The 14,902-nt window shown below is 44.2% G+C and overlaps 3 protein-coding genes across 3 annotated transcripts in view; 1 reads left to right on the forward strand and 2 right to left on the reverse strand.

Moving 5' to 3' along the window:
• The window catches only part of LOC118900603 (maltase-glucoamylase, intestinal), a 103,216-nt gene extending 98,908 nt beyond the window's left edge, over window positions 1–4,308 (reverse strand). Inside the window, exon 1 of the mRNA XM_036863050.1 lies at window positions 4,278–4,308. The gene's annotated coding sequence lies outside the window, so the exon portion shown is untranslated. The remainder of the gene's footprint in view (window positions 1–4,277) is intronic.
• Window positions 1–14,902, reverse strand: part of LOC118901204 (trypsin-like) — a 49,793-nt gene that overhangs the window by 3,091 nt on the left and 31,800 nt on the right. The window lies entirely within an intron of this gene.
• On the forward strand, window positions 11,497–12,534 carry TAS2R38 (taste 2 receptor member 38). The gene is given in 4 exon segments (XM_036863051.1): window positions 11,497–12,086; window positions 12,088–12,269; window positions 12,271–12,389; window positions 12,392–12,534. Coding segments are annotated over 4 exon segments (1,002 nt in total). The 5' UTR covers window positions 11,497–11,528.

Here is a 14,902-nt window from a genome sequence, read left to right on the forward strand (position 1 = left end):
AACATAAACCCTTTCCCCTTCCAAGTTCACCTGCTCTCTGAATTAAATGCACAAACCCCAGGTTAAGAGCTCCACTCTACTGCTAGGCAGACCCTCCCTCAAAGCAGGCAGTGTCCTTGCCCGGGTGCCACTCCAAGTGATGCCAGTGATCCATGAACCCATTACTGCCAGTCCCAAGGAAATAAGTACCAAACCCGAGGATAAATATTTACAAGCTTCTATTGCCACTTGTCATGGTAATTTATGTCCATTGACCCTAATAATTAAAAACTGGAGTTTGTGTTTGTGTATGTATATGGTTTTTAATTTTCTTTTTCTAGTAATTTATTTTTATTTTAAATTTACAAAAGTCTCAGTCTGTGACATAATGGAAATTTTTGTTTTTAAAAAAACCTGATTTTTTACCACGGATCATTTTAAAAGCTCTGCTCAACTACTGTTATTCCTGGTCATTTGCTTTTATGGATCAGTGAAAATTCAAAAAACTTAGGCTAAGGGACCTAAATTTATAACCTGTGTATCACCGAGAAAAACTAAACAAAAGTCACCATCTATTATCATTATTTCATTGTGGACACAGACTATTAAAATGGAATGAATTTATCTTCTTGAAAAGTTCACTTTCTTTTCCTTATTTTTCTCATTTCATCGACCAACAGAGAAGGAGGCTCAGCTCAGTGCTCTGTGACGACCTAGACGGGTGGGACTGGTCGGGGGGGCAGTGGGAGGGAGGTCCAAGAGGGAGGAGACATAGGTATACATATAGCTGATTCACTTCATTGTACAGCAGAAACTAACACAACATTGTAAAGCAATTATACTCCAATAAAAAAATTAAATAAATAAAAAGGGAGTTTGTGATTGACATGTACACACTGCTATATTTAAAATGGATAACCAACAAGGACTTACTGTATAGCACAGGGAACCCTGCTCAATATTCTGTAACAACCTAATTGGGAAAAGAATTTGAAAAAGAATAGGTACATGTGTATGTATAACTGAATCACTTTGTTGTACACCTGAAACTAACACAACATTGTTAACCAACTGTACTCCAATATAAAACAAAACGTTAAAAGAAAAAAAAGAAATGTTGGGAACCAGTAAGACCTGCAGACCAGGTATTGGGAACCCCTGATCTACTGCGTTTGTTTGGCATCACGATGACAAAGAATTTTGAGCTAAAAGAGGAAGAAAAGGAAAACTAAGGTGTATGGAGGCCTGTTGGGTACTGACTCCTTTTGCCAACATTATTTCACCAGTGTTCACAACGGCCTGACAGCTGCCAGGGTCTGAACTGCCATGCGGATACTTGCCCACTCTGCATCAGCGCCCACGCAGACCGTTTAGTATTAGCCCGAAAGAACTTCAAAGATCACCACATATAGCCCCCTCATCTTAACAGACAGGGAGCCTCGGACCTAGCAATTTTGTGAGGTTTGCATTAGTCTAATAACGGAATGTAGTACGTGCGTGTTAACATTTAAAAAAGAAAAATTTTTGGCAGCTATATACTTTGCCCAAGGCCCTGTACTACTCACTGACTCTATGATGTTGCCTGACTAGAGCGTTTGAAAAGTGTAGCCACTGGATTTAAAAAAGAGATGATTCAGGACAGACCAATGTACAGAACTGTGATGCTGAGAGTGGTTTGTGACCCTGGTGACACAGCCTTACTTGAGCCTGAGGATGTCAGGAAAACATGTCTGTCTGGGAGCCATGGGGGCCGTGCAACTACGAGAACCAGTAATGTGAGGACAAACACTCCTCCTCAGAACTCTCCAGCCAAGCCCCTTCCCCAGACCCCGTGGCCCCATGTCTGGATCATGCAGTAGCTCCTGGGCCTCCTCCCTCCTTCCAACCCCTGAAAATACAATAACCACTTCCTAAACACAAGTCAATTCAATGTTCAGTTATTATACGTGTGCTAGAAACAAGCATCTATCAGAATAGCAATGACAGCAATATTTATGGAACACTTATATGGCCCATGCATTACGTTAAATGAGTCACAGGCATGATTTCAATTTCTCCTCATAATTACACTATGAGGCAGTGACTGTTATCACCCCAGTTTTACAGCTGAGAACCCTGAGGCACAAAGAGCAACTGCCCGAAGGCTGTGTAACTAACAAGAGGTGAAACCAGAATGCAAGCGCAGGCAGTCTGGTCGAGCCTACACTGGAACACAAATGTGAGTGATGCCTCCGTAACCTCACAGCCAAGAGCGTGTAAGAAGTCAAATGGCTACGCTACAAAAGACAAGGCAGCACTGACAAATGTCATTGGAAAAAGAACACTCCCAATTGGGAGGGACAGGAAAGAAAGAAATTAAAGGCCAAGATAGATGGGAGTGGGAAAGAAGGAGAGACGTTAAGATTTGGGGGGCTAAGGGATCAGCATAAGCAAGGCACAGAGGTAAGAAAGAATGGGACCTGCTTCAGAAACTGCAGCAGAAAGACAAGGGAAGACAGTGTGGGAAAGTCAGGACATTATTGGAAAAGTACCCTAGAGCCGCCGCATCACGGAGATTCTGTTAACAAGAAGACTTCCACCAGCAACAGGGACCCATCGCAGGCAAGACACTGCCCAGGCTGTCATAAACATGAAATAGATTTCTGAGCCTAGGATTTCTCTGCCTAGGACTCAATGTGCAGGATTATCTGTCTCTGTGAGTCTTTACTCAGAATATTACTTCTTCCCACATCTCCAAACAGAACAAGACATATCCATAGGGAGCACTGGGAGCTGTACAAGCTGCATGTCCACTGGAGTGGCCCAAAAGTACTCTGCTACCCTGAGATCCTCCATGCGCATTCCCTGAAGACCAAAGAGCCAGTGGATCACAGTCAATCCTGGGCGAGAACACCCGTCTCTCCCTGTGCAACTTTCCCAAAACAAAACTTTATTCAGGCTTCTCTTCTAAAACCTAAAATAGCCATGGTCTAGTTCTCACGATAAATCGCACCTTTCTTTCTCTCCTTAAGGCCCTCACTGTCATTCTGACTCCACTACTCCAGTGTTTTTCACTATGCACCAGTCAACTTGGCTCATGGCTGCTTCTGCATTTTTGCCTGAGGGCAGCCCTCCACCAGGGCTGTGTCTACATCCTCTTGTCCTCTGTTTTCTGTGAAAACCCCTCTCCTATTGCAAAGCCAAGTTTAAAATCCACTTGGTCATGAAATTTTCTCCAAACACTCAATTCCCATTGACGTCTCCTCTTTTCTGAACTACTGAAGTAATAGTACGTTCAAGAATAGTGTTCTGTCTTATGGGTGAACACACCCCAAAGCGCTCAGGGGAAAGCGAGCCTCTCATCAAGTCCCTGCTGGCTGAGTTCCCTCAGAGTCTCCCCAAAGCCAGACCCACGTGAGGAGCCTATTCTGACCTCTTGAGTGGAGAAGGGACAGCTGAGCCCCAGTGTGTGTTCTCCATCCTCCTAGCACTGAACATGGCAATGGATTCTCCCCTCTTGGAATAAAATCCTTATGAAAAGATACTCATCTGTCTGGATTTTACCAGCAATGGACTGTGGGTGGGTTAGATAATCCTGAAAGTATTGCTAAATAAGCTTATTAATCTGAAACAGGTAGATAGAACATTGAAATCAAGTTAAATCATCTCTTGGACACTGTTTCCATGTTGTCTTCAGCTGGTGGTTTAGTAGTTCCCTGTATGGTGTCATAGAAAGAGCACAGGGTTTGGAAACAAACTAGCTGGGGTTTGAATATTGGATTCTCTGCTTACTTTCCACAGGCCTTGGGCAGTCATTTCAATGCTCTGAAGCTCAGTTGCCCGCTCTGTACATTAGGGGTGAGAATATGTGTGACATACATTATTTTGCACCTAAGCTGAGATAATAAGTACCTGATATCCACTGTCGGTTTCCCAGTCCCTCCCTAACTTGTCTTTTCTGAAAATAAGGTCAAATAAAACCCAGCAAGCGGTCGCCTTAGCTTAAATTCTGTTAACAACTTCTCCTTCAATTCATGCACCCCCAGGAAGAGCCTCACTAGCTTGGGCCGGAGGAGGCGTTCTCTTGCATCCATGGACCACCGACAGGCAAGTGCAGAGCATCAGCGCCTCCCACGGGGAACCACGGGCTGAGGGGGAAAAGCAGCCCAGCCCATGACTTTGCTCTCCATGGCTCCTCAACAGTCCTTCTTCCCCATCTCTCCCCACCGCCCACTCCGAAGCACATGCCGTCTCCACACCTTCTTGTCACAAAGCATCTCTCACAGCCTCCACGGCCTACAAAATTGTATAAATTGTACCTCTTTCTTTTTATTGCGACCAAGTTCCTTCTTTCATTCCCAAAATAAGCTCTTCACATCAGATGCTATCTGGCAACGGAGAAGTTGCTTAGAGTGAGAGTAATTTCCCTGCCCAGAAATGTTCAAAGAAAGGTGAAAAAAAAAGAGACTTATACTGGGCATTACAGCATTTCCTTCTCTTGTGAAATACCTATTATTCAGCAGTTCTACACAACCTTTCATCCTTTCCTACCTCACCCCCACAGACAGGAATACATGCAAACACCAATGTGAGTCCAAGGAGAGAGTTATTCGGAATAATATGTTACTTAGTATTCACCTGTTAGTAATAAAACTTTATATTTGTATAATACATTGCAGTTTTCAGAGCACTTTAATCTGTATTATCTCTCTGATCATACAAAGAAATAGAGCAGGAATTTTTAATCCCCATGTATAATGAGGAAACAAACTAAGAAAAATGATTTGCTAAAGGTCACTCAAATACTGGCCAAGTCGAACTAGTGCTAACTTAGTTTCAAACTAGTAATCCAGTGTTCACAGAGTCTGAAGTCAGTAAATCCAGAAACTGATTTTTCAGACTAAATACTTGTTCATTCATTCAACAGATTCAAAGTTCACTCTCCACCACGTGTCCCAAAGAGGAAAGCTCAGATCCCATCCGTTATCAAATTCTACCATCCTCCCCTCACAGATGGATACTTCTCTTAAGTCCAAAGCTTGTCCTAGAGATTTCTACCATTTCCTCCATGGCTCCCCTACCCCATGCCCAGGGAACACCGGCCCAATCCTGTAAGGGACCCCAATACAGCCCTAACTCACTAGTTACAGCTGACTGGACCAGCACAGGACAGCTGATCCAACCTGGTCCAACTGGATTCTCTCTCCCGGAAATTAGGATTTGAGACACAGAGTCTGAATCATATTCAGGCTGTGGGATCATATCATGTTACTGAGAGGCAGAAATTAAGGTTTTACTGAAAATACCTGTTTGCCCAAAAGAGAACAGGATAGACATATAGAAAGAAGCAGGAGTAAGAGATTATTCAAACCCAAGGAAGAAAAAGTAAAGAGACTAGCTACCAGTATTTTTCCTATTTCTTTTAAGACCAATACACAACAGAATTTCAGGTGATTCTCCTGCTTCTTCACCAAAATACTACTTCTACAATTACTACCACCACTGCTTCTACTACTAACCACCATCATCACCACCACCATTATCACCATCACCACCACCACCATCACCACCACCGTCACCACCACCACCACCATCACCACCACCATCACCACCACCATCACCATCACCACCACCATCACCACCATCACCACCACCATCACCATCACCATCAACATCATCCTTTCCTGCAGCCATGTACTGTGAGTTTCTATACCTGGCAACCAAATAGTCTCTGATGGCCCTGCTATGGCAGGCTCTCATTGTCTCCCTCTGTCCAGTGTAAATACCTTCACCAGAAATTTCTAACCACTCCAGTCCAACCTACAAGCAACATATTGGCAACACTTTGCTGACTTCTACAACCACTTGCAATTGTAGGACCTTCAAATCCCCACAAAGTCCCTCTGAATTATTTGGCCTCCCTATAGAATTGTGCTTTTTAGTTCAGGATACATGTAATCTAGGGGTATGTGGTGACACACTGAGAGGTACGTAACACATCCTCTTGGAAAATCAACTTTAGTCAAAGTCCTTGGAGAAGAATAGGCAATTTGAATCAATATTTGGAATTATGAAAAATATGGCAGTATAAAGTAATGGCATGCATAATTTTTTTCAACATAAAACGCTAAATTTACAGAAATTTTCCTGTGAGCCTGCTTCCCCCAGGTCCCCACCCCAGGGGAAAGTGTGAAAAGAATGCCGTAGGGAATGTCTTAAAGGCGCCAATAATGTCTCACAGCCACACACAGGCTCTGGCTATCGTTGTTGCCCTCTTCTCTGGCTTGGCCTCTCTCCCCCACATACTCCCTCGCCGTTCCGCTCTCTGGGAATCTCCGCGTCACACCATCTCCCCCGTCTCTGCCAGACAGTGACCCTCAAAGTGTCACGGCTGCTCAGCGTTCTCTTCCTTTTTCCATTACAGAGAAACGGAACAGGGCTGATTGTCAACCCATGTCTCACCGCTCTATCAGCTTTCACTTAACACCTCCTCTTCCATAATTCATATTAGTGGACAAAATAAAGCTCAAAAAGGGGTCGAGCACCTTCTAAAGCAATCCCTACCCACAGGTCCCTGCTGGGGAAAGTGACCCAAGTATGTCCCTGATCACAAGATTCCGTGCTGGCACCGGTGCTGACTGGACCTGGGCTGGGCACTAACCCAAGACAGCCAGTCCTTCAACAGACTGGCATCTCCAGACATCGCCTGCTGTGCGAGCACCAGACAACTCAGATTCTCTTTCTGAATGGAACGCACAGAGAATCTGCAGCAGGATCGGTTAGTAGCAAGAGCAAAACTGAAAGGTAGAGAAACAGAAATAAGAGCTGTGTGAGACCATCTTTAACCTCATCTCCCCTGGCATTACCTCTCTGCCCTCCTCCCTTTGACAGTTCAAAAGGGACAGGATATGCTTTAAATGCAGGAAGCAGAGACGCCCTTCCTTTTGTTTCCTCTCTTGCACTTCCTGTTTTCTGCCTCTTCATGACAAACGAACCTAAACACAGGGCAGGCTGCCTTTCCCTCTGTCCACTTCCTCGCTTCACATCCCCAGATGGGCAGATGGACTCAGAGCCCTTCTCACAGGCAAGTTATCAGGTAGTCATTGCGTTCAGCGTCCAGGCACAGTGGCCCAAGCATTGTGACTTAAAGACAGAAAGATATTACCTTTCTCACTTTCTCTGCTCTCTCTGGAGCACAGTAGTCACTGGTGTGCTTTCACGAACTCAAAAACTTCAGGATTGAGATTCTCTTGGCTTTTCGCTCATGGTTGGAGCTCCAACCATAACATCTTAGTTCAGGCACAGAAGGAAGAAAAGGAGACAAGGGCTTTCTAAAGAATCCCACCCAATGTCTTCTTCTTGTGTCTCACTGGCTACTCTTATCTGAAAGAAAGATGGGAAATGCAGTTTATTTTTAGTTAATATTGACATACCCAATAACAGAGGGGTTCTGTTGGCAATGAAAAGGAGAGAACTAATAGTCTGCAGGCAATTAGCAATAACTACCATGAACTGAATGGCAAGTTGATGCGTGGATTCTGCCTAGGTCTACTGCATGCTCCAAACCAAGCTGTACCAGAGCTCCACCTTGGGAGCTTTCAGACGCTGCTCTAGCTTGTAATAAAGTAACACACACTCTACATCCCATTTCCCTGCTGCTCCTCTCATGTAATCGGAGTGATTGGCAGAGCTGGATTTGGGAATTCCCGGGACTCTTGGCTACATGCCAGCTAAAAGCATCAACATCCTAACTCCTCACTTAGTAACCTTGGCCAAGATATCTAACTAACCTTCCTGAAACTCCACTTTGTCATCAGTAAAATGGAAGTATCACTACACTCTTCACACAGCAACTCTGAGATTAAAGGATATTCAGGCTGCCATAGCATGATAAATGGTGTCTAAAATTTCACTTCTGTGACATACGGGCCACATTATTGCAAGAGTAAATCAATGACGGGCGAGCTTGCACGGAGAGCAGGGCAGGAATTCCAGGTCTCACAGTGGTCTGGCCCCACCTCGTGGCAGCTGTTGAGTAATGACAGGAAGATTCTGGATCCCAAACTGGCTTTGACTTGGGAAAATGGGAGGGATTACATGACTCTTCAGTTCGATTATCTGGGGAGTTCAGAGACACAAGACTAATCCTCAGGTGCCATGCTTCCTAAGAGCAATTTACCTGTTCTTTCCCACTGGTCTCAGACAACCCTCTGAGGCAGGAGATAGACAGGCCCCAGGCTGAGCAGCTGGAGACTGTCCCCTGTGGACAGATACTCCAAGATAAAGATAATGGCAGGGGCCATAAAGATAAGGGCAGGGAGGACCTGAGTGCCGCCCAGATAAAAGATAAAGGGACCACATATTTCCATTCTTGAGGTCAAGGAGACTTTCCCAACTACACAGGAGCAGAAAGGCTCCTCAGGGGCCAAAAGGGGAGGGGGCGCCACCCCATAATAGATGGTATCAACCTTCCCATAGGCCTCTGTGCTAGAATCCATCTTGGCTAAGAGATGCACGGGCACACAGGGAAGGACCCGGAGTTAAACCAAATACGGACTCAGAGCCAGGCAAAGCAAGATGATTGGCCAGAGGAAACCCAGAAGAAATGCCCACATAAGTGATTCAAACCACCACGGAGGCACGACTCTCTCTCTGAGCCAGCCCGTGTGCGCCTATTCACAGGTACATTTTTCCTCCTAAAAAACACTTTGTTTCACTATTTTCCATTTCTTTGCTGAAATTTATTTCTACAAAGCAGACAAGCCAGGGCCTTCTCACTGGTCACTGGCCCTCATGGTCTAGTGGCTAGGATTCAGCGCTCTCACTGCCGCGGCCTGACTTCAATCTCTGGTCAGGGAACTGAGACCCTGCTTCAAGCCACTGCAGGCCGAGGCCACACAAGATCACCTCCATAACTGCCTACCCACAGGGTAAGAACTGAAGCCAGTCCCTAAGTAGGAATGGGGGCAGGTGCCAGACGAGAAGAAGCCAATCACGGATCACTTTATATTGTAATTCTCACAGAAGTGAAAGAAACAGTCTTGATCAGGAGCCTGGCCCCTCCAGTCTCACCTCCTGCTACAAGGCAGCACTGGCCTCGTCTCACCCATCAGAGCACAGGGCTCCTTCCCACCCTGGTTCCTTCCTGGGGGCCATATCCTCATCGTCACCATGGCCCTACTTCAGAACAACACCATCCCAGTCATCTGTTTCCTGTCAGTTGTCTGCCCCATTAACATTAAATTGTTTCTTTCAGTTATCTCTGTTATCTCAAGTCGTTTAGCCGTACTTTCCTGTCTAAATTAAAATGATCTCTCTCCCTGAGGAATACACTCTTTCACATATAAACTGCCATTTCTTCACAATTCCTGTTGTCTTGGCTTACTTTCTCAAGGCCTCATGGGACTTCCCTGCTGTCTCTCCCCCTCCATGCCTTTGCTTTGCATCTAGATAATTAAGCAGGTGAGGGCGAGTGAGGTTGCAGGGACTAAGGAATCTCAGCTCAGTGATGTTCAAACAGGAAGCTCACTTTGTTCTCAGAAATGTACATACTTTCTTACAATAGCCAAGATATGAAAGCAACCTAAGTGCCCATCAACACATGAATGGATAAAGAAGATGTGGTGTGTGTGTGTATATATACATATATATATATATATATATATATATATATATATACATATTTATATATATATATATATATAAATATATATATATATATAGTGAAATACTACTCAGCCATAAAAAAGAATGAAATTTTGCCATTTGCAACAACACAGATGGACCTGGAGAGTATTCTGCTTAGCGAAATAAGTCAGAGAACAACAAATATTGTATGTTTTCACTTACATGTGATATCTATATATATTTGGTGAGAACATTTAAGTTTTACTCTCTAAGCAAATTTTATTTATACAATTCAGTGTTATACATTGTATGTTATACACTGGATCCTCAGACTTTATTTGTACCCTTTTACCAACCTCTCCTTATTTCTCCCACCTGCCAACCACTGGCAATCACTGTTTTACTCTTTGTTTCTATGTTTGACTCTTTTTCTCATATTCCACATACAGTATAAGTGATACCATGCACTATTTGTCTTTCTCTGTCCGGCTTATTTCACTTCGCACAATGTCCTCATGGTCCATCCATGTTGTCGCAAATCACAGGATTCCCTTTTTCTCATGCTTGAATAATATTCCACCGTATCCATTCATCCATTAATGGACCCTTGGGTTGTTGCCATATCTTGGCTATTGTGAATAATGCTGCAATGAACATGGGAATGAGGACATATCTTTGACATCCTTTTGCATTCCCTTTGGATATACACCCAGAAGAGGAACTGCTGGATCGTATGATAGTTCTATAACTAGCATTTATTGATTGGACGTCATGTGCCAAGCACAATCCCAGTCACGTTACATGTGTCAATTCGGGTCATCCTCCCAACCCTCTGAGGTAGGTATTATTTTGTTCATCATCTCTATTCCATATGAGATGAGCGAAGAGGGTTCAATCACTTGCCAAGTTCTCACAGAGAGGAAGCAGCAGAGCTAGGCCTTGACCTGAAAGAGCTTGGTTCTAGAGCCCACACTCTCAACACAGAGCGCCCTTCAGAGGAGGACATCTGAGAAGGGACAGAGGCCCTGATTATGTACGCAGGACCTCTAGGCCACTGTGAAAACTTGGCTGATACGGTGAAGGAGATGGGGGGCCCTGAAAGGTTTGAACAGAGCAATGACATGATCTTAGTTATATGTTAACAGGATCACTATTGCTGCTTTGTAGAAAGTGGGGTATGGGAGGGGGTATGGGAAGCAGACAGAGCAGTTGTAAGGCTTCGGCAATGATCCAGGCCAGATATCCACCCCCTACCCCTTCAGAGCAAGACGCTGGCCTTGTTCATGTTAATACTCCTCTTGCCAAGCACAGTACCTGACATAATAATGATGGTTGAATGAAATCTTTGGCAATGGCAGTCATACTAGTCATACAGGGGAGGAACCATGCACTTGTCCATATTAAAAACATAGTCTATGATCAGTCACCCTCAGGGGTGATAGAAGGCATGCAAATGGAAAGAGGTACCATCTCAAACCTTAGTTCACAGAGAATATATGCTCTGTCTGCTGCCAGTTTTCTTAAAACCCATAAGCAAATACTGCTCTCCTCTCCACTCATGTGGGTCCAGATGGGCATGCAAAACTGGGCTTAGGAAATCAAGACCTTGTCTTATTTGCATCCCTGATGCCAGGCCATGGTCCTCTGGGAAGGCTGTTGTTACAGAAACACCCGGGTTTATTCAAAGCTTCTGCATCACCCAAGAGACAGAACCATCATTCTTCTACTCTTATGATGAGCCTTTGTGTGTATCCAAGAGATATTCTAAAGCAACAATATCCCTCTAAGTTTACTGTCAGAACTTTTCATGCACTCACTCTGGGATAGCTCTAGAGCAAGAGCTGGATGTCTTGTGAAGGAAAGGTCGTGGCTCAGAATGTACACTTACCCTTCTCTGCTGGGCGGTATTTGAGTCTTAGATTAGCCAAGTAAGAAGAGACATCATGGTGACTCTGACTGCCATCGTAACTGTGCCCTATGAAGTCAGGAATGCATTTCTGTTCTTTTCAGTCCTGGAGTTTGCAGGAGGGATCCTGGTCAATGCCTTCATTTTCTTGATGAACTTTTGGGTCGTGGTGAGGAGGTGGCCACTGAGCAACTGTGATCTTGTCCTGCTGAATCTCAGCCTCACCTGGCTTTTCCTGCACGGGCTGCTCTTTCTGGATGCCATCCAGCTTATCCACTTCCAGTGGATAAAAGACCCGCTGAGCCTCTGCTACCAGACCATCCTCATGCTCTGGATGCTCGTAAATCAAGCTGGCCTCTGGCTCACCACTTGCCTTAGTCTCCTCTACTGCTCCAAGACTGTCCATTTCTTTCACACCTTCCTCCTCCGCTTGGCAAGCTGGATCTCCAGGAAGATCCCCCAGATGCTCCTGGGTGCTATTTTTTCCTCCTGTGTCTGCATTGTTCTCTATTTGTGGGACTTTTTCAGTAGATCTCACTTCTCAGTTGCAACCATGCTACTCATGAATAACAATACAGAACTCAATTGAGAAATTGAGAAAACTCAATTTCTTTCATTCCTTCCCCTTCTGCAGCCTGGGGTCCATCCCCTCTTTCTTGCTTTTTCTGGTCTCTTCTGGGGTACTGACTGTCTCCCCGGGGAGGCACATGAGGACAAGGAGGGCCAAAACCAGAGAGTCTCGGGACCCCAGCCTGGAGGCCCATATCAAAGCACTCAGGTCTCGTCTCTTTCTTCTGCCTGTATGTGGTGTCCTTCTGCGCTGCCTTCATCTCGGTGCCTTTGCTGATGCTGTGGCACAACAAGATCGGGGTCGTGGGCTGTGCAGAGATACTGGCAGCCTCCCCTCGGGGCACACAGTCATCCTGATCTCAGGCAATGCCAAGCTGAAGGGAGCTGGGGAGACCATTCTTCTCCAGGCTCAGAGCAGCCTAAAGGTAAGGGCGGACCGCAAGGCAGATCCCAGGATGCCAGATCTATGTTGAGAGTGGACATGAAACGGGTTCTTCATAACTATGCCTCTGATTGTTCATAAAGCCTTCAGAAACCTATTCCAATTTCTTTTCTAAGGTATAACTCCAAGTCTCTCTACTTTACATCCATGATCCCACCCATAGTAGAAAAAAATAATTAAAGCTCTACACATGGCCTAGGCAAGTAGAATGGCATTGGTTGTCTAGATAAAATGAACAAAATATAGAAGTGAAGTATTCAGTGTAAATTCTTTGTATACTATAGCTTACTAGTGCTTGGTATAAGCCAAACCATGAGAAATCCCCTCTTATGAAGTGATATCTAAATCCCAAGATAGCATGGTTGGTTTTTCACATGACTGCTATTTCTTAACATGAGTGCTAGTGGGACTTCCCCAGTGGTCCAGTGGTTAAGACTCCGCGCTCGCAAGGCAGGGGCCCTGGATTCGATCCCTGGTCAGGGAACTAGATCCCGCATGCCGCAACTAAGATCTGGCACAGCCAAATAAATAAATATTTTTTTTAAAAAACAGGTGCTAGCATATAATATTTGAACATATTGACTACTATGGCAATTATATTATCCTCCTCAAGCTCCACAATATTCATGGAAACATAAGATATGAAAAGACAAACTTGGAAGAACAATGATGTCATCACTTCAGCTTCAAGAGGTACTACATTAAAACACCTACAGGAACCAAAGGATGGGTCATTTTGTCTGAAAATTGCACTGATTCAGAAATGTACATTCACCTGCTTTAGAGTGGGAGAAAAAGAGAGGTAGATACTTGCTCAGTGGGTGCCCTGGATGTCAAAGCCTCTGTGTGTCTCCTGGCTCTACTCCACTTGCTCATGAGGACAGTGCTTTGCCTGGTACCAAGCACCGGTCAGTCTAGTTGGGGAACCTGCCAAAATAGCCTTGCTAAAAGGCCTATTTGTGGAGACCGGCATTCTCTGCCTGCCTGCACAGGAACCTAGCCGGGAAGGCTTTCCTCAAATCACATCCTAAATGGCTCAGCAGAGAGAAAGGTATACCAGACATAGATCTTTATGGGCTTCAAAGCACAGCCCATGACCACAGTGGCTCCTGGTTCTGCTGGCTGTGGGTGCTGCTGAGTACTGCTTCCTCCTCCCAGGACCTGTTCTTGATAACTCCAATCCCTCCTCTCAGTTTTCCCAAATTATCCTTTTTGCCACCTCCAATGGCTGCAAAATTTGTGCCTTCATCTGGTTTCCTTTCCTTGGTGGACACCAAAGTTATGCTAGAACTTCCTCAAAGACAGTGGTCCCCACTCTTGGCTGCACATTAAAATTGCCCGGGGAGCTTTTAAAATCTCAATGCCCAGGCCACATACTAGGCTGATTAAATCAAATCTCTGGAGATTGAACCCAGGCATCACTTTTTTAAAGATCCCTGAGTGATTCCAGGGTGCAACCAATATTGAGAACCACTGTTCCAGATGCTCTTTTTCTTGAGCTGGATCATGTGACCCTCTGACTGAACTGTACTGTGACCTTTTAATTCCACCTTTCCCTGAAGTACTTGGAGGAATATGAAAGAAAACCTTAAAGGACATCCTTTCTTATTCTTCTTTCTCTCTTTTTTCACAAACTCTCTCTGGACAGGTCTCCATTACATCTTACTTCTCTCCACAGCTTTATTTTTATTTAACATTATATTTTGATGTAATTTCATACTTAAAGTTGCAAGAATTTCCATATACCCTTTATCCAGATTTACTCATTTTTTACATTTTGCCCCATTTCTCTCTCCTCTCTGCCCCCAATTACAATCCAAAAATATAGGGTTCACTTTAGTCTTCCACTTTTATATATTTGTAACTCCCTTCTCTAACCATGAGAAATATCCTCCACTTATACTCTATATATTTGCCCATTTGCTTACAGCTAGAATACAGAGAAAGTGGTTTCAGAATTGCTATAACACTGCAAAAAGCAAAATTAACTAGAGTTCAATATTTGTTTACAGATTTTTTTCATTTTTAGGCAAAATTTATACACAGCAAAATACACAGATGTTAAATGTACAACTTGGTGAGGCTGGATAAGTATGAATATATATATATTTTTTTTTTCATGTAACCAACACCCCAAATATGATATACAATATTTCCATCAGCACAGAAAGTTCCAGTATTCCTCTTCCAGTAAATCTCCACCCACCACGGGCAACCACTGTACTAATTTCTTTCCAAAGGTTCTTTCTTTCCATAGATCATTCCTTCCCATAGATTAGTTTTGCCTGTTCTTGTACGGAATCACGTGGTATAGACTCTTGTTTTGCTACTTTAACTCAACATAATGCCTTTGAGATTCACACTTAATAGTATGTGAGTCATAACTTGTTTATCCACTT

This window comes from Balaenoptera musculus, chromosome 9, assembly GCF_009873245.2.
Source record: "Balaenoptera musculus isolate JJ_BM4_2016_0621 chromosome 9, mBalMus1.pri.v3, whole genome shotgun sequence".
Lineage (NCBI taxonomy): Eukaryota > Metazoa > Chordata > Mammalia > Artiodactyla > Balaenopteridae > Balaenoptera > Balaenoptera musculus.